Source organism: Lactuca saligna, chromosome 4 (genome assembly GCF_052625555.1).
Source record: "Lactuca saligna cultivar CGN05327 chromosome 4, ASM5262555v1, whole genome shotgun sequence".
Lineage (NCBI taxonomy): Eukaryota > Viridiplantae > Streptophyta > Magnoliopsida > Asterales > Asteraceae > Lactuca > Lactuca saligna.
Genome location: NC_136420.1, coordinates 51,794,990 through 51,815,279, shown reverse-complemented (window position 1 = coordinate 51,815,279; position 20,290 = coordinate 51,794,990). Strand labels below are relative to the sequence as shown.

At 34.4% G+C, this 20,290-nt stretch overlaps 2 protein-coding genes across 3 annotated transcripts; both read left to right on the top strand.

Moving 5' to 3' along the window:
• The first annotated feature begins 6,250 nt into the window (after window positions 1-6,250).
• Window positions 6,251-7,596, top strand: LOC145041834 (Ribosomal protein L3 family protein). The gene is made up of 2 exons (XM_078990041.1): window positions 6,251-6,946; window positions 7,160-7,596. Exons 1-2 carry the CDS (start codon window positions 6,352-6,354, stop codon window positions 7,447-7,449), a joined length of 885 nt encoding a protein of 294 aa, XP_078846167.1. The 5' UTR covers window positions 6,251-6,351; the 3' UTR covers window positions 7,450-7,596.
• Window positions 7,597-8,713: 1,117 nt separating this feature from the next.
• LOC145041833 (2-C-methyl-D-erythritol 4-phosphate cytidylyltransferase) lies at window positions 8,714-11,764 on the top strand. 2 transcript variants are annotated; one of them, XM_078990040.1, is made up of 9 exons: window positions 8,714-8,910; window positions 9,818-9,961; window positions 10,252-10,354; window positions 10,445-10,504; window positions 10,603-10,659; window positions 10,739-10,900; window positions 10,981-11,065; window positions 11,148-11,362; window positions 11,470-11,764. In XM_078990040.1, the coding sequence occupies exons 2-9, from the start codon at window positions 9,846-9,848 to the stop codon at window positions 11,557-11,559; spliced, it is 888 nt and encodes a 295-aa protein (XP_078846166.1). In that variant the 5' UTR covers window positions 8,714-8,910; window positions 9,818-9,845; the 3' UTR covers window positions 11,560-11,764. The 2 variants fall into 2 exon arrangements, with proteins under 2 accessions (XP_078846166.1, XP_078846165.1); XM_078990039.1 differs by having other exon boundaries at window positions 11,136-11,362.
• The last annotated feature ends 8,526 nt before the right edge of the window (window positions 11,765-20,290 follow it).

Genomic DNA, 20,290 nt, shown 5'->3' with positions numbered 1-20,290 from the left:
CCAATTCCCGATTATGTAGTCACCTCAAGGCGGTTTTGGTTCCCCTATCCAATAAACACCACTTTTCCAACAACAATATCAACATTTTCCGGCTTTCCAACAACAACAATACCAACAATTTCAACAATTCCAACAACTACAACAACTCCAACAACAATCGTCACAACAACAACAACCACCAATTTCACAACCGCCAAGCTCACAACCACCACTTTCGCCGGATTTTGTTCCGGAAACGCAACCTTCACCGTAACCTCAACCAAAAAAGAAAAATGGCAAAAAAACCGGCCCGACCCACTACCACCTAAGAAAGGGTCCCATGGACAAAAGAAGAAGAAGAAAAGTTAGCAGAGGCATGGGTGGCGGCTTCCGAAGATCCAATTGTAGGAGATAGCTAGCCTTACGAAAGTTTTTGGGACAAAGTCCGAACCATTTTTTACGAGTTAACGGAAAGTGAAACTCGAAATGCCGATCAAATTACGTCGAAATGGCGAGATATTCGACTAAAATGCACCGAGTTTGAAGGAATCTACAACAACCTCCTAAACATATGCAAAAGCGGCTCGAACGATTTTGATGTTTTCAAGGCGGCCATGGACCAATTTGAAAAAACAACGCCAACACGCAAAACTTTTCCGTATATAAAATTGTGGCTAAAATTGAAAGACGCCCCAAAATGGAAAGAGCAAACGGAAGGAACTTCCCAATCTTCTGGTTCCAAGCATTCGAAAAACCCAGATGGAACTTCTCAACAATCTGACGGCCGAACACACATCGACAACAACGGCGATCTAATAGATCTTGAAAACGACCAACATCTTCGTCGGCCCGTTGGAAGAAATAAAGCAAAAAAAGCGTCGTCAACATCTTCGAATTCTAGTGTTGTGGATATGTTTGGTGATAAATTTGATTGATATGTGCAACTTCAAGAAATGAAGGCCGAGGTGATGGCTCGAATGGAACAAAAAATGATCGAAGCACAAACATCATTTCAAGAGGCACAAGAGACACTCCAAACAAAAACCGATATGGAAATCTTGAAAATGAAAGCGGACGACCTTGAGGGCGAAGACTTGGAGCTTTTTCAAGCAATGAAAGAGTCGGTTCGAGCTGACGTAGGCGTAGGGGTAGTTTATTTTATTTATGGTTAGAATTTTTAGTTTTTTTTAATGTTTTTTTTTTTTAATTTAACTAATGTAATTTTATTTTGATTGTTATTTTTATCTTTTTTTTTTTTAATTTCAATTAATGTAGTTTTTATTTAATGTAATTTGGTATTTTAATTTAATGGAAAAACTAGTATTAAAAAAATGACTTTAATGTATTTTTGAATTAAATTTAAATAAAAAACTGAGGTAAAGTGGTGTGTTTAGTGGTAAGTATCTCATGTTAGTGGTAGTGGAATGTGGTGCTGATGTGGTACCCACCACATATGTGCTATGTGGTTGGTATAACGGATGGTCTAAGTGTGACATCCCCACTTTCACGGCCAGAAACGACCGGTTTTGTTTATGCTTGTTTGAAAATCAGAGTAATATTTTACATAAAAGTGTTGCGGAATTTACTCCCAAAATAAAAATATGATAAAGATTTATCAAAGCATTTCCGTAGAAATGTGTTTCATTAAAAAGACTCGGGATGTCATGTTCGATACAGATCAAAAGCATAAACAGTACATTATAAGTCTTACAACAGTTATTTACAACTACTGGCCTATAATCCAAAAATCCTTCATCATCATCCCAATTATGTTCTGGGTCCACTAACTGTAAAACAGAAAGCTGAGTGGGTCAGGCTTGGGAGCCTGGTGAGCATATACGGTTTTCATCCAAATTCATAACTTCAATTCTCGTTTAGGTTGTAAATTGTAGAACTCAATCCAAAATCGTAAGAATAACAACTTCAATGTAATTGTATATATAGGGTGTTTTTGAATAATCAAATCATTATCTTCTAAAAAAATGGGATCCTAAGATATCATCTTAGAGATTTCCGGCTATTAATCTAGAAAAAAGAAAGAAATCAGTTATATTGATTCAAATTTACAAATTAATTGACTTGCTTATTTTATGAGTTTTAAAATTCAAATCATTATCCCAAATTGATTCATTTATGTGGGATATTCTATGAGATAAATTATGAATGATAATGACTTTAATTTGACTCTCAAATATTTTGCAGATTTAATTGGATTAGATTAGATTTTATAGATTAATAACCAACTTAATGATATGCTTATTTAAAGAGTTATTAAAAAAATGGATTTAAATTTTGAAGCCAAAAGCTATAAACAAGGGAGTTAAATTATAAACAATTGTAATTATACAAATTGATATATTCTATATAAATAGAATGATATGTTTCGATTGATAACATAATTGTTGAATTTAAATATTATATAATTAAATGTAATTGTGTTTGAATTCTATTTAAGAAAGATGATTAATTAATTTGATATAATGATGAAAAACATATGATTGAAATACAATCAAGAGCCTTGATTGCTTCATTGGTGAATTAAATGTTCTCTTTTAATAATATTTAAAAATGTGGTTTTAAAATAGTTGAGAGTGGTTTATATATAGAAAATAAAATGATGATTTTTTTCCTAAAAACCAATAGTGAGTTTTGAGAGATATGATGAACAATCCCTAAGAGCACACGGTATGGGGCTTCTCGTTCTTGTTATTGCCGACGTGGACATGTCTTGACGGCGTGGTAACGTGGGGAACACCCCCCACCCCACCCCTTTCTCGTTTCTTCTCGTTGTGACATGCTTCGTTGTGACAAGAACGAGCCAAAACGCCATTTCCACCAATAATTTTTTTTTTCTCTATCTCTCTCTTTCTCTTTTTTTTCACGTTATAACATTGAAATTTGAATACCATTTCCTATCTAAATGGTGTGGTGCTAAAGATGATGTGTCATTGTGAGGTGACAATTTTTTGATGTCATTACCCACCCATACTCAATGCTCTAAAGTAGTCGAACATGTGCCATGATGGAATGTTGATACCATAGCAACCTTATCTATAAAAGAAACGAACAAATAAATTATATACACCATAATAATTTTTTGTTATTTTAAAAAGTAGTTGTCACTAAATTTTAAAATGAAAATTTTCATATTGTTTACAAGTTGCCAGCAAACATATTTATTTTAAAGGGTAACAAATTCATCTTTTCAATTTTACATATTTGATCCAAATTTTAATTTTTATTACGAATTTGGTCTAAACATTAAATTTTACTACGAATTAATCACAAATTTAGTTTAATTTATAAATTAATTTCTCTACAACCTTTTTTATACTTTTTATACTTTTTATAATATTTTTAAGATTTTTTTCTTAGTATATATATATATATATATATATATATATATATATATATATATATATATATATATATATATATATAAAAGGTTTTAAATCTAGTTATAATTTTTTAAATTTTCATATAATTTTACACAACTACTTTTAAACCAATTATTTTATAAACTTTAATTTTTATTTTTCATACAAATTATCTAAACTTTTTTATAGTATTTTTAAAACGTTTCATAGATTTTTTGTTAACTTTTTTTTTTATACTTTTTATAACATTTAAAAATACTTTTATTAAAGATAAATCGTATGAAAGTGTAGAAAGGTTTTAGAAAATACAAAACAAGTTAACAACATTGCATTAAAATTATAACAAAAGTTTATAAACTTCTTGTTAAAACATATAAAAAGTTGTAAAATTTTAAAATATTTACAAACTATTTTATTTTTTAAACAATATATAAAATGCTCTAAAATAGTTTATAAAAACGGAAATTTATAAGTTAATCTAATTTGGAATGAATTCTTTGAATAGATTTACTTTTCAGATCAAATACATAATAAAATTTAGAATAACCAAAAAATTAAATTTAAAATAAAATTTAAGCCAAAAATATAAATTCAAAATAAAAATATTTTTGCTCAACCTAAAATAACATATAAACATAAAAAAATATATATATAGGGATAATGACTTGAAAGGGTAACAAACTTTCGACTTTGTTCACATTTAGTCACTAAAATTTTTTTCGTTATCTATTTGCCATTAAACTATTGAAACTGTTCACATTTTACCCTTATGATCGGCTGTTACTGGTCATAAAGGTAAAATGTGAACAGTTTCAATAGTTTAGTGAGAAATAGATAACGAAAAAAAAATTATTGACTAAATGTGAACAAAATCGAAAGTTCGTTTCCCTCTAAAAAGTTCAATGGCTAAATGTGAACAAACTTCCTATTGTATTATGTTTTAGCAAGTTATTTATTTTTGTTTAATTGTAGCAACATTTGTTGATGAAGAAATCTATGAAATAAAAAAACAAAATGTAACATCCGGATTTCCAGGTATCATAATTAAAGATTTTTCTTTTGAGTTAAGAAGAGAGACTCGACGAGTTGGCGCCTCAACTCGTCGAGTAAGGTCGCGACTGATAACTCGGATTAATGAATGGACTCGACGAGTCAGTGAGGCGACTCGACGAGTCCGTGCTGTTGGCAGAAACCCTAAATCTTTGGGCCCGAGCCATATTTAAAGGCACTTATGGCCTTCAATTGCGACTACCTTTCCCATAAGTGAGAACCCTATCGAGCTTGAGTGTGTAGAGTGAGAGGAAGAGATATCTTGAGCTTTCTGGTGTGATTTTGCAAGAAAGGAGAAGAGTTCCAGCAAGAAGGGCCAAGGAAGGTTATTGTTCTGAGTTATTCAAGCAAGGAGCTTCATTCTGAGGTACAAAAATGAACCCCTTTCCTTCCCTAATGTGTAGATTCCATTTTGGGGTTAAGGCTTGAATCACTTCATCTTTGGGGTTTTGAATGCCTCAAACCCCTCTTGCAAGTTTGTGTTATAGATTTGGACCCTTCTAGGTCCAGAGAGCCGAGAATATGAAGCTTTAGTAGAGTAAACCTTGGGGTTTGAAGTTAGGAATTTAGACCCTTCTAGGTCCATAGAGCTGAGAATATGAAGCTTTAATAGAGTAAACCTTGGGGTTTGAAGTTAGGAAGCATTTATGGTATATATAGTTACTTTTATCTTACACATAGATATGAAGTATTTTATATAAATTACATGTTATGTGTGCATATTATTTGAATACTTGTTGTCTATGTTGGATGAACGATTTTATACATGTTTTAAAAGATTTAAACAGTATATTTATTTTATATTTACAAATATGTTGCGGATGAAACATAGGTAGATGAAATAGTTGGTGTGTGATGAAATAAAATGATGATAGATAGGTGATGATAGAAAGGCGATGATAATTAGGTAAATAGATGATGATGAATAGGTGGTGTAGGATGAAAGGAGATACCATAACCTTAACTGACAATGTAAGGATGTAGTCATCTACCAGAGTATCGATGGCGACCACGGACTATTCTAGACAACCCAGTGGAAACACCAACAGGCCCATAACCTGTAGGTGATGAATTACGAGTTCAGACGATGTTGTAACTACGTATTCATGCGATGATACTCTAACCCCTTACTATGAATTATGAGTTCAGACGATGTTGTAACTACGTATTCATGGGATGTCACAAATTCCGCATGCCAAACCAATGATCATAATTCACATCAGTGAGAACGGTTCATTTTTTTGTAAAACATAAATCATATTGAAAATTTTGATTTGGTTTTTTATTTCGGTTTTGGTTTTTTGTTTTTTTTTTATTTATTTAAATTTCATAGATTTCTTCATCAACAAATGTTGCTACAATTTAACAAAAATAAATAATCTGCTAAAACATAATACAAGAGGAAGTTTGTTCACATTTAGTCATTGAACTTTTTAGAGGAAAACTAACTTTCGATTTTGTTCATATTTAGTCACTAAACTTTTTTTCGTTATCTATTTGCCATTGAACTATTGAAACTGTTCACATTTTACCCTTATGACCGGTAACAGCCGGTCATAAGGGTAAAATGTGAACAGTTTCAATAGTTCAATGGCAAATAGATAACGAAAAAAAGTTTAGTGACTAAATGTGAAAAAAATCGAAAGTTCGTTACCCTTTCAAGTCATTATCCCATATATATTGCTCTTTGAAAACATTTTTTTTAATTTCTCTACAAGTTCAATATTTTAAAATCATATAAAAAAAGGTTCTATACATATATATATATATATATATATATATATATATATATATATATATTTTTTTTTTTTTGTGATGGTATATAACAGGTGGATAAGAAAGGCTCTCTTTCTTCTTCCCTCTTCGCCTATGTTATCTGCTCAAATCTTCTCCATCTGAAACCCCTCTCTCTTTCTCACACTTTAAGAAGTTAAACCCGTAAGCCATGTCCGTCGCCGGTCGGATTTCTTCAATTACGACCACCATCACACCTCAATCTCACTCCTCTTGCTCTCCTGCCGCAATCCTCCCCCTCCGCCTTCACAAAACCCGAACTAACCATGCCTCTCTCCGCTGCTCCAACTCCTCCTTCTTCAACCCTATCCGTATAACCCCTATCATAACCACCAAATCCCTCAGCCGCAGACCATCCTCCATCCAAATGAGCATGGAGGCCGGAGTCGGGTTAATGGGTACCAAATTGGGCATGATGACGTACTTCGAATCCACCGGCAAGGTGGTTCCGGTCACCGTAATAGGTTTCAGAGAAGGAAACCTTGTGACTCAAGTGAAAACCGAGGATACAGATGGGTACAATGCGGTTCAAGTCGGGTACAGAAGGGTCCGAGATAAGAAACTCACAAAACCCGAGATGGGTCATCTCGAAAAATCAGGAATAATTCCATTGAGGCATCTTCAAGAATTTAGGTTACAATCCGTTGATGGGTTCGAGCCCAATCAGAAATTGGTGTTGGAAGAATTGTTCAAAGAAGGTGATTTGGTTGATGTTTCTGGCACCACCATTGGCAAAGGGTTTCAAGGTCCTCTCTCTCATCTCCCTTCCTTTACCATCAAAATCTAACCACTTCAAAATTGCAACCATTTACGAAACATAAAACATGTGAAAACCAAGAATTTGGTGCCAGATTATCTCGATACAATGAATTGGCCAATTTTCTTATCATCTTCTAGTTGCGAAAAGTTAAATTCCTTTCATGTTGTTGGTGTTCTTATGAATGTTATGATGTGAATAGGTGGTATCAAGAGGTATAACTTCAAAAGAGGTCCGATGTCTCATGGATCAAAGAGTCATAGAGCTCTTGGATCAATCGGAGCAGGAACAACACCAGGGCGTGTGTATCCAGGGAAGAAGATGCCTGGAAGAATGGGAGGGACAAAAACAAAGATCAGAAAACTCAAAGTTGTCAAGATTGATACTGAGCTTAGAGTTGTGATGATCAAAGGGGCTGTTCCTGGTAAACCTGGAAACCTCATCAGAATAACTCCAGCCAAGATTGTTGGAAAGAATATTCCCAAGAGTTAGTTAGTGTCTTTGCTTCTTTGGTGGTTTATATCTTCTTTTTGGATTATTGTTTGTTGTCTATTAAGCTATTTCCATGTCGTTTTTCTTGAAATTTTGTAATGTGAATCATGATTCTGATGAATGGGTATCCAAAAAACTGTATGACTATATAGCAGGTTAATGTCATAAAATGACAATCAATTTTATCTATGGGCGCTCATCTTTTAATGTACTTAATTGACTAATAAACAAATTTTTGGGTTCATTGTATTGAATTTTAACCAGATAGGCTACATGACATGAAATATGACAGATTTTGTCTTTTGCATGCTTGTTGAAATCAACTCTAATTGTGGATGATAACCCAGAACAGGTTTCATTGAGTACGCAAGTAAAAGATAAATGACCAAAAAAACGTACTATTTTCATTTAATGGCATCAACCCTAAATTTAAATGATTGTAGTAATTTCTTGAAAACGAGCTTATGTTGAAGACGTGAAGAGCACATGTGATTTCACAAAGAGGGTTTTAGATTTTTGGAGATGATATTGTTTTTAAATAGAGTAAATTATGAATTTAGTCCTTGGAGTATCTCTTCATATGTAATTTAGTCCAAACGTTTTAATTAAAATTGAAGGTTAAAGTCGTTTTATTTATAACGAATTGACTCATTATTGGTTGAGATTAACGGATTTTTGGTCACACGTTTCACATGAAAATCACATTTTTGGCTTGTTATCATTTTTTACAATATATATATATATATATATATATATATATATATATATATATATATATATATATATATATATATATATATATATATATATATATATATATATCATCAAAAAATAGAACATTGAAATTGTTCCCATCTTTTTTGCACCCATACTTATACCTCAAAAAATAAATGTTGGAACTAATTACTATAAAGCAATGGAGATGTGCGATGATTGAAATAGGTAAACTTTTTAAAAAATATGTAGTATATATAAATTCCATTTTAATCATACGACCATAATTTTGAGACATGAAATGATGAAAACAACAAATATAATCAATTTGGTATTAGCATGCCCAAATTCCTATAATTTGCATTATATTTTAGTATTATAACTTATGGAGATATAGCATTATTTTTGTTATTGTTGTCGTTATTATTTAGAGGTCGTTATTATTTAGAGGGGGTAATTTGAGTATTGTTATAAAATAAAGACCCTAAATGAAAATATGTCTTACTGAAGAACCGGGGTACAAAAATCGTTTTGTCAAAGTTCCTAATTACATCTATTGAATGGCGGAGAGTTTCTGAGAATCGATTAACGATCTCATCATCTGCCTTCTGCCCTAGCACTCACCGGAAAATCGTATTCTGATCTTGCAAGATCCACCTACCTCCGCCTATCACCACCGCGATCTCGCCTCCAAAGTTTCTTCGACTTCCGCTTCTCCTATATATCTCTTCCTCAAATCCCCTTGAGGTAATTATCCATCTAGATCCCCTTCCAATCAATCTGATATAAAATAAATGTTCCTGTAATGCTTTAATTGAAAAAAATATATCTTTTGATCTACATGTTTGATTGCAATCTAGATTAGAAGATAATTTATTATAATTTTATAACACGTAGGCCGATAGTTCATTGGTCTGTGGATTGAGTTCTAGAGTTATATCAGGTTCTTGTGCTAGAGTATGAAGAAATTGTTAATCGCCAGTGTACTTTTGTACTGCCTAGTAGCGTATTGCTTCAGATTTGAAGTTTAATAATTTTGTTCCTTTTGGCTATAACACATTACTCCCTATCTCAGGTGTGATTCTGTAAACAATCTTTAAGATAAACTTAACATTTGAATAGCAGAAAGTTCTTTTAGCAACATCTCCATTGGTGCACACTTGCATATTTCTTTTGAATGTTGTTTATTTTCCTTGCTTGTCATCACTTCTGGTCATTAGATTGGGCCTGAATTATGTACTTTATGGCCATTTCTTGTTTTTTTTTTTTATATATTGTTTGATATATCAGAATTATTTTTTTCCATTTCGTTGTCATTTTCCTTTCTATTGGCATCTACACTGCTTGATCTCTCTATCCTTTACTGTCTGATCTCATTCATTTTCCTTTCTATTCCCATTTTACTCAATTCATGTTATTTTGCATTCAAAAACTTACAAGTTACAAGTTACAAGTTACAACCAAGCTTCTATGATTCTATCCAACATGTAAACTCATGCTCATGCATGAATCTCATATATACCCCCACATGCATGTATATAAAATGTTCTATGTAATTCTTATAATCACTAGTAGTTCATGTCTTATTTTTTCTATATGTGTTACATAAATACATACGTATACTTACTTTAATCCATGTGCACTCTCATTTCAGGTGACAATATTGTCTCCAAAAGAGAGATATGAAGACAATTGCAGCAGTTTTTGTAGCAGTCTTGCTTGTGGTATCTGAACTGCCACTCGGGCTTACCTTCTCACCTACATCCCCTGCATTTTTGTGGTCAAACATCAAAGAAGAGTATGTCTACATTTCATAACAAAAGTTTCAATAACTCTTGTTTCTGTTAGAACTCAAAATTAATCATACTATTTTGCTTGTTACTGTTGGTAATCCTATGATCTCTTTATCCTCTAGATAAACAAGAGAGCTTGTTAAACTTATTATGAGATTAATTTGCAGTTGTATAAAGATATAAGCAGTCATAAAAGGGTTAAACTTGTTTTTATTTAATCATATCCTTAAGTATATCTTTTATGTTCCATTATTGCTCTTCTTTTTTAAATCTTTTACTGATATTGAAACCACAGATCTCCTACAAGCAAAGTAAAGGAAGGTGTGAGTTACCAAACCCTTTCTCCAAAGGACTTGGCTAAATCTGTCATGTCAGAAGGTGGTTGGTCAAACTTACTGGTAATTTTTTCTTACTTAGTTTCATTATTTATTTATTTTTTATATTTCATACAATTGTTTGGAAGCCTTAATCTACTTTTATTTTCTCAGTGCTCTAGTCAGAAACCTGAACAATCTGTTGATCTTGCAATTGTTTTCGTTGGAAAAGAGGTAAGAATCATTCAACACTACAAAAAGAAAAAAAAAATCCAAGAATTCCATTTCTACCCCTCCAGATTCCTTCTAATGTCATCGCCAATTTTTAACAGCCTCTTGATATTTCTGGACGCAAACAAGAAGACAAACCACTTTTTAACTTGCTCAGGGTAATTTTTCAACTAAAGATCCTTTAGTTCAAGTTTTGTAACATTTACCAAATTGCCCCTCATTCTGTTTTCCTTACAGGCTTCCTTCATGAGCTCGACATTTTCCTTAGCATACCCTTACATATCTGCATCTGAAGAGGATGAAGCAGTGCAAGATAAATTAGTTTCTGAGTTTTCAGAAACATGTGGAATTGATGCAGGATTAAACATTGAGAAACTCTCTGACATCAACTCAGTCCATGTAATAATTAATATATCTGGAAGATTTATAAATTTCATAATATATTTAATAAATAATTAAATATGAATGTGGAATGACAGGAATATGTAGCTTCAAGTATGGAAAAGAAACCCGAGGGGCAGACACCACTTGTTGTCTTTACCAATGAAGGAGATGACTCTGAAGGTATGTGGAATTGTAAGTAAATTTTGTAATTAATTATTATTTGAAAATTTAAAATTTAAAATTGAAAAAGAATTGATTTCAGGGGAAGTTTTGTCTAAGCTGATGAGTTCAGTGGAGGAGACAGGAGCAAAATACTCGGTCTTATATGTGTCTGACCCGGTCAATGTCCTGCGTTACCCTTCATATCGCCAGGTGGACAGGTTTCTTGCTGAGTCATCTGGAAATGCATCATCAAACAATTCCACTTGTGATGGAGTTTGTCAAATTAAATCATCGTTGTTGGAGGGACTTTTTGTGGTAACTAATAACTTATCATCTATCTTTACATAATGATATGTCGGACAGGGGTAAAAAAGTAAATATGTTATTAATGTTATGCTGTGATGTGTTTGTTTTTTCTTCAGGGGCTTGTGTTACTGATAATTTTGATTTCGGGTCTTTGCTGTATGGCGGGTATCGACACCCCAACAAGATTTGAAGCTCCTCAAGATTAAAGTTAAAATATCCAACTCTTGTGGTGTTTGCCACTTGTCATTTTATTATTAGTTTGGTCTTTTGAATGATTTTGAGGTTTATTTATTGTCAATAATGGTTTGGTTTGCCTTGTACTGTATTTCTTCAAACACTTTTTTGTAATGCCATAAAACCAACATATATGCAAATTCACTCAAAAACACCACCACACATTCCAAAGTCAAAGTCTTGTAGTTTTATTTTTGTTTTATCACAACACTAAATTCAATGGCCAAGATTAATAAAGGCTGTTGTTAGTTGTTACAGCAATGAATTTTGTCAACTTCGGTGTAGATATCAAGGTTCCAAGATCTGAGGAAGAAAGCAAGCACTACACCACATTATTGTTAGAATATGTCCAGAATTTAAATTCTATCTGATAACCCACGGCTTAGTATTTGGATAAAAAAATAACCCGAAAATTAAGAACAAAGTAAAACAACACCCCTTCTGAGATATAGTCGTCACCACCCAAAATGAATCGCTGGGCAATCCAACTTGAAATTCTCGATACAGACTTCTCAAATCAGCCTCCAAGATCGCCTCCTAATCCTGCCAAGATTAGGATAGCAATGGAAAATAATCTCCAAACTTAGAGAATTAGTTTTAAGGAAACCTCCAAAAACTGTCTTCTTTCCATTCATGATTTCTCCATACATACAGGGAAAAAAAAAAAAAAAAAAAGGAAAACAAAAACCCACCACCCACGTAGCTACGTTTAAGGAAAGTAAAAAAAACTGTTGTAGAGAGCCAAAATAAACTAAAATAATATGGAGAAATAAAATAACATGGGAATAAAAACAAAATACTCTTGACTGATATGTAGGAAACACATGGGGGTAATATCTACAATTAAGTGATGGAAGGTTTTGATTGAATTAGGTTGACCCATGTGTTCACGTGATTGGGTTCTGGAGTCGGTTTTGGATCCGTCGTCTTTAGGAACCTACCTATCATCCTCCCCAGCTTCAGAAATGTTTGCCCTCAAACTTGGAATAGGATCAGCAGGGTCATAGTAAGGTTCAATATCAGCTACATTGAATGTGGCTGCTTCTTTAGGAGTTCCAGGCAGGCTAACCTTGTAAGCATTGTCGTTAACCCGTGCTAAAATCTTGAAGGGACCATCAGACCTGGGGCTAAGCTTGGATCGACGTTTGGCGGGAAACCGGTCCTTGCGAAAATGAACCCATACGAGATCACCCGGTTGAAATAGGATGTGTTTGTGCCCTTTATCACAACGGTACTTAAGGAGTTCATTGGACTTTGTGACTTTGCGAAAATGAACCCATACGAGATTACCCGGTTTAAAATAGAGATTAGCCACCTGCACAACATCATACATGGTATGACAAGCAATGAAATGTGCCATTTTTTAGAAACGATCAACCACCACCATAATAGAATCCTTTTGACATTGTGTTTGGGGTAAGCCGATGATAAAATCGAGACTAACGTCTTCCCACGGAGCAACAGGTACAAGTAATGACATGTATAATCGATGGGGAAAAGAGTGACCTTTGGCTCGGTGGCAAGGTAAACAATGACGACTAAAATGCTCTACATCTCGCATCATCTTGGGCCAAAAAAATTGATTCTGCAGCATTTGTGAGGGTTTTATCTATACCCAGATGTCCTGCTAAACCACCTTCGTGGGTCTCTTTGATTAATAGTAATCGAATACTATGTTGAGGTATACATAATCTCTCTCCCCTGAAAAGAAAACCATCATACAAGTGATAAATTCCAGTAGCATGATTTTGACAGCTAACAATCAGCTCCCCGAAATCAGGATCAGAAGAATATTCGTGCTTGAGGAGTTCGAGACCAATAACCTTCAGCTGTAGAGAATTAACTCATGCATACTTACGAGACAAAGCATCAGCCCCCTTGTTTAATTTCCCTGATTTGTGCTTAATAGTGAAAGTAAAGGCCTATAAATACTCCGCTCATTTGGCATGTCGAGGTTGTAATTTGTGTTGGCCCTGAATGTACTTGAGTGCTTCAAGATCGGAATGCAATATAAACTCCTTGGATATCAAATAATGTTGTCAATGGTCTAATGCTCTGACGATTGCATAGAATTCTTTATCATACGTTGAGTATCGCTGTTTCGCATCATTAAGCTTCTCGCTAAAGTAGGCAATTGGATGACCCAGCTGTGACATCACAACCCCAATTCCCACTCCTGAAGCATCACATTCAACCTCAAACACCTCATCAAAACACTGCAATGCCAGCACAGGAGTAGAGGATAATTGTTTTTTTTAGTTCTTCAAATGCGACTTGTGCTTGATGGCTCCAAACAAACTGTTTAAGCTTGGTAATTTCAATCATGGGTGCTACAATAGTACTAATTTTTTTCACAAAACGTCGGTAAAAGGAAGCCAATCCATGAAAACTTCGAACTTGTTGAATAGTTTGAGGAACCGACCAATCCCGAACCGAATGGCTTGAACCTTTTTTTTTGTCAACCTGGATTCCCTAAGCATAAACTAAGTAACCAAAAAATGTTAATGGGGCAGTAAAAAAGTCACACTTTTCTAAGTTCCCATAGAGCTTTTCACGGTCAAGTACTTCGATTAATTGTTGGAGGTGTGATTGGTGATCGTTTTTGGTTTGACTAAAGACCAATATATCATCGAAATACACAAAAGCAAATCTGCCTAGAAACGGTTTTAATACCTGATTCATCAATCCCATGAAAGTACACGGTGCATTTGATAAACCGAAAGGCATAACTAACCATTCATACAACCCCTCCTTTGTCTTAAAAGCTGTCTTCCACTCATCTCCATAAATTCTGATATGATGATAACCACTTCTCAAATCAACTTTTGAAAATATTATGGCACCATGTAGTTCATCAAATAGATCACAATTCGGCGGTTATTGTGGTTGAAAGAGTAAGTGTTTTGGTATCCGTCATGCATGACCCGACGATCAAATAACCAAGGGCGACCCAAAAGTACATGGAAAGCATCCATAGGAATGACATCACACCAAATCTCATCTGTATATGTCCTACCAATACTCAAAGATAGTAGTATTCGATAAGAAACACGTATTCCTTTACCTTGATTGAGCCACTGAATCACATAAGCAACGTTAGTGCAGCTGCCTCATCAATAATTACGGTGCAAACCTTTTGAGCAATGGTACAACGTGTATGAAAATGGCCTCATGTTGCAGGTTCCCACCTTGTTCAGGGGTGTTGCTGAGTGCCCGCCGAACAACAAGACATGCTCCCTCATCAGGTCCAACAAGTTCCTCAACAACAGATTCAACATCCACACCTGCTTCCATTGTCGTGTCAACTATATATGAAGGAATTATCTATCCCTTGGTACTCGGCCAAAGTGATCATTTTCTTTTTTGGACACTCGGAAGCAATATGCCCAAATCCTTGGCATCGGAAACATGGTTTGGAGTTGATTAATTTTCAGGTATAGCAGGATTTTTGTTGGTTGGTACTGTTTTGGGTTGGGTTGAGTTTTTAGTAAAATTTCGTCCAGCTTCAAACTTTCCGTTGTTTCGTTGCTGGTTATCTACCTTGTGGGCCAACGGGGTCAATTCATCTAGAGATGAGTAAGGGTACAACTCCATAATATTAGCAACACAGATATCTAATCCCCCCAAATATCGTACCATAGTCTGTGGGTCATCCTTAGGTAGATCACACTTCATAAGTAAATACTCGAATTCCCGAGAGTACTCCTCTACTGGTCGTTGATTTTCTCTAAGATGGTGTAATTGAGAAAAACTTGCCTGAATGTAATAGGAGGGCAGAAATTTATGTTTCATTAATTTTTTCATCTTTGGCCATTCCTTTACCTTCTTCCCCAACCGCTCTCGCTTAATGCATGTATTAGACAACCATGTTGATGCATACTTTCTCAATTTCATGGCTATAACCTTTACTTTGTGTTCATCAGATGTTTCTTTGTAATCAAAAGCACATTCTACTGTTCTCATCCATTCTAAAAACTCGTCAGGATCAAGTTTTCCATCGTACTCAGGGATTTCAACCTTAATATCACTAGAATGCCACTGACCAGGCCCTCTCGAACGAACCCCTGATCCACTGGTATCGTTATCATCTTCATCTCGGTGGTTAATAGAGAGTTCAAGGATCTGATCTTCTATAGCTTTCATCTTTGCAGTCATTGCCCTTTTTTCAGCCTCAAGACTTTCAAGAACTTTCTTCAACTCAACAGAACTTCAGGTATCCATAGATCTAATACCAAATGATAACCTACGACTTAGTATTTGGATAAAAAATTAACCCGAAAATTAAGAACAAAGTAAAACAGCAACAACACCCCTTCTGAGATACAGTCGTCACCACCCAAAAGGAATCGTTGGGCAATCCAACTTGAAATTCTCGATACAGATACACCATGAGATTCTCAAATCAGCCTCCAAGATCGCCTCCTAATACTGCCAAAATTAGGATATCAATAGAAAATAATCTCCAAACATAGAGAATTAATTTTAAGTAAACCTCCAAAAACTGCCTTCTTTCCATTCATGATTTCTCCATACGTACATGGAAAAAAAAGGAAACCAAAAACCCACCACCCACCACCCACGTAGCTACATTTAGGGAAAGTAAAACAAATTGTTGTAGAGAGCCAAAATAAACTAAAATAATAAGGAAAAATAAAATAACATGGGAATAAAAACGAAATACTCTTGACTGATACGTAGGAAACTGTCACACCCTAAAACCAAGAATGGCGGAAACGTTATGGGGCGGAGGACGTCATGTAAAGTATCATAACAGTGTAAAGTAGTAAACAAGCAACAACATTATCCATTGCATTAATAGTATAATTTTAATACAAGTGTGTTCTTTTCATAAAATAAAACATCATAATAAATAATCCAAATAAAATACGAGTCTTCACTTCTCCGTCTTCTCAAAACCTGGTCATCGTACCTGTCTACTGGTGACCTGAGAATACAAGTTATTTTGAAAGAGTTTATCAGCATAAAGCTGGTGAGTTCATAAGTATTTTAGTGTCATTGATTTGTAAAACTATAAAGAAAAGACTTGTAAATGTTTGATTAAAAGTGTGTATAAGTATGAAAACCCTTGAAAGTCCTATATTTCCTATTAGTAGTAAATGTTGTCTTCTACCAAGACCTGACAGTTTTGAAAGTATGCTTCTTTGTAAGAATGACGGTTTTTCCCATGTATACCTATTATTGTAAAAATATAGTCTACCTCATCGTTTATGTGAATGTATCACAAAATAAAGGTAATAAGGAAAATAATATACTCATTTGAAATCGTATCAAACTATATTCTACCTCATCGTTTATGTGAACGTGTCACAAAGTAAAGGTAATAAGGAAAATTGAATAATCCTTGAGAATGTATCCATTTATCTAGGATAAACACGGCGCGGTAAATCGCCGAATAGTACAATCGAGAACATCCGTAGATGAACACACCTTCTGTAGCAAGCAGCCAGGTGTAGGATGGTTAGTCCAGGAGTGTGTAGTAGTATCTCTTCATATAGTATGTAGTAGTGTCTCTTCATATAGTATGTAAAGTAGTGTCTCTTCATTTAGTGTGTATTAGTGTCTCTTCATTTAATGTGTATTAGTGTCTCTTCATTTAGTGTGTATTAGTGTAGTGTATGTATTGTTTATAGTATGCATTGACTCATGTATGAATTGACTCTTAGTGTGATTCCTTGTACTAGGAATAGTAAATAGTATCTCCTAACTATACCTTTTATAGTTACTAGTAATGTACGTGTATAACCAAAAGTATGCCTTTGCTACCCAAAGGTACTGAATTGACTGATAGAACTTTTATGTCTATATATGTATACATAATATATAACTAATATTTAGACAACATTCAGACAAATAACCGATACCCTAAGGCCACATCCAAACAAGGAAAAGGAATTAAAGCGAGCTAGCAGTCCTAAGTCCTTTAAACATTACTTAGATAACTATAAATAGATAGGCAAGCATTTGACAATATAAAAGTTTAAAAGAAGTTTTGTAAAACCTTTAAATAAGAATTGATGACTTGATGTCAGTTTATAAAACAATTTAAAAGCAGTTTGTTTGATAAGAACAATTTAAAGTATAAGAAATCCTTTGTTTGAAACACAGCTTGAAGTACATGAAAACCTTTGTTTGAAACATAGTTATAATAGAGTTTGAAAGGAAATATATAGTATGTAAGACAATTTGATAAGGAGTTTAACATGTAAAAACGATTTGAGAAATCATTTTGAAGTAGTATGCTTAGTAAAACAGCTAAAAGTATAGTGAAATCCATTTGCATGCTAGTTATTAATCACATGTGATTGATATAATAAATAGTAAGATTCAACTTGTATCCCCCCTCCCCTATAAAAACATTTAAAAACATTTAAAAGGTTAATTAAGGGGTATGAACTCACCTGTAGTGAGTGGATTGGATGGAAGTGTTGGACAAGGTGCTAGGTGTTAAGTGAAGACTTGAACACACACAATGATCCTAAGAACATATAAAGATATATATATATATATATATATATATATATATATATATATATACACACACACACATACACATATATATATATATGTATATGTATATAATTAGTGATTATAACACTAATTAGACAAGTATAAACACCCTAGAACAAGGAAACACTTGGATTCAAGTGTTATAAGAACTTAGGGTTGCATCTAAGGGTTGTAAGGCATTGTTATTAAGTTTATGGCCCAAGGACCACTCTCCATGGAGTTTACTACCATGGGTTTATGGCCCCAAGGAGTTCACGGCCGTAAACTCATGGTCATATATGCATAATTATGGGTCTGTATTGGGCTATATTCTCTTCAGGATCTGTAGTTCCATCGTATAACTTCATGCTGGGAGTTTGGAAGCGCTTAGGAACTTCAATATCAGCTATCGCATGAGAAAATCTAGAGATAATTGTAAGAGATGCTTTTGGTATTGGTTGGACCACTCCGGGTACACTGGCGATCATTTGTCTTAATTGTTGAAGTTCCCTGGCCATGTTTGGGTTTACTCCTGCATCAACGTTAATATAGTTAGTATTAATAGTATTGTTGTTTAAGAAGTTACTAGAATCAAGGTTTCTAGGAGTGTTGAAAGGCTCATTGAGATCATTGATCATGGACGCTCGATTGTCCATAGTTGCCCCGGGGGTGACTCTACAGTGGTAGGAATCGTATCCTTCTGGCGATTTTCTAAGGATCTTGCATTATTGAAGTCTAGGATCCTTGGTTGCACGACTGTGGGTGTAGTTTCCTGGGATTTCTAAAATTCCTCCTTCATCCTCTCCTCTTCTTTGAGTAGTGCTTTATTATCCTCCTGCTATTGGGTCACCTATTACGTCATTTTTCTCATCATAGCGAAAAGTTCTGCAGTAGTGACTGAGGCAGTTGCATCCTAGAGCCCTAAGGATCCCAAACTTCCTGGATAGTGATTGAGGGGGTGCTTTTCTTGGAAGTGTCGGGTGTTTTCCTTTGAGTGGGGTTCCACTCGAAGGAGATGGTAGGTTTTTGGTTGGAATGGAAGGAGCAGAGGACGAAGAGAGGATCAGTTGTGTAGACATGATTTTTTTCGATGATTTTAAACACCACGACCCCACGGTGGGCGCCAAATTGTTTTGGTTAAAAACTGCACAAGTACTAATCAACCAAATTGAATGAGAGGTTGTGATGTTCAGATTGTGTAATCGCAAGTAGTAAAAGAAAGTGACACAATGGTTTACAAGTAAACACTTGATCATTGCTAGGATCTACGACATAAAACCTTGGGAGGTGATAATGATCATGTGCCTTGATGATTTTATTGATATAAAATAAAGATTACAGTGAGTTCTTAGTAAGAGTGAGTACAGAAATTCATAGAGTTAGCTCAGACTAGAGAACAATGTGTTGTGTACAAATTACAAGTATCAATTTATAGCTAATCTAGCCAACAAGATGTCCGATATTTTCAGGATCATCTATGACCAGCTTCATGAACGTTAGTTGACCAAGTATTCCAGGTCTTTAGCATAGTTGAGATGATTCTTCGTTGAGAACTGGTCTTCCCTTGACTACTTCTACACACGTGTTAGTTATACACAAAATATGACTGTTATAAATATCAATACAGATAATAACTGTAATTAGCCGAGATCCTGATGTAGCAACGTGTTGTTCAGCTATTTCATCAAACTGTGAGGTGAGTTTCCTCATTGTACATGCGGGTCGAAGGAACCAATGCCGACCCACATGGTTATATACCCTGGTATATAGGATTTTATTATGATGTAGTGATCTTTTAGATCTGTATCCTGGTATATAGGATGTTATTATGTTGTAGTGATCTGTTAGATCTGTATCGTAGTATATAGGATGTTGTGATATAGTAATATGCTAGATCAGTATCCTGGTATATAGGAGAGATTCCTTTATATGTCTATTGTATGTGCTTGTAGACTTTCATGCTAGTACTGATCAGTCAGTGATATGATAGTCTGTTAGGGTTATGTTTGATTCCGATTACACAATGCTCGAATGTTACTTGCTTTGTGCTTTTTAGGAGTTCTCATTAACTTCAACTAACTAGTAAGCGAAAATGCTAAGTTACATATTATTGAGACTAAATAATTTTATAAGGTTAGGTTTTAAATCTATTGTGTAGCTCTTGTCTGAGTCCATCCATTGTAGTATGAGACCTTT

What these genes read in the sequence shown, in the direction of transcription:
- LOC145041834 (XM_078990041.1), top strand. Translation starts at nt 6,352, where the DNA reads ATGTCCGTCGCCGGTCGGATTTCTTCAATTACGACCACCATCACACCT. An exon ending in CATTGGCAAAGGGTTTCAAG is followed by an intron (nt 6,947 to 7,159) that starts GTCCTCTCTCTC and finishes TGATGTGAATAG; the next exon opens with GTGGTATCAAGAGGTATAAC.
- LOC145041833 (XM_078990039.1), top strand. Translation starts at nt 9,846, where the DNA reads ATGAAGACAATTGCAGCAGTTTTTGTAGCAGTCTTGCTTGTGGTATCT. An exon ending in TGGTCAAACATCAAAGAAGA is followed by an intron (nt 9,962 to 10,251) that starts GTATGTCTACAT and finishes TTGAAACCACAG; the next exon opens with ATCTCCTACAAGCAAAGTAA. An exon ending in TTGTTTTCGTTGGAAAAGAG is followed by an intron (nt 10,505 to 10,602) that starts GTAAGAATCATT and finishes AATTTTTAACAG; the next exon opens with CCTCTTGATATTTCTGGACG.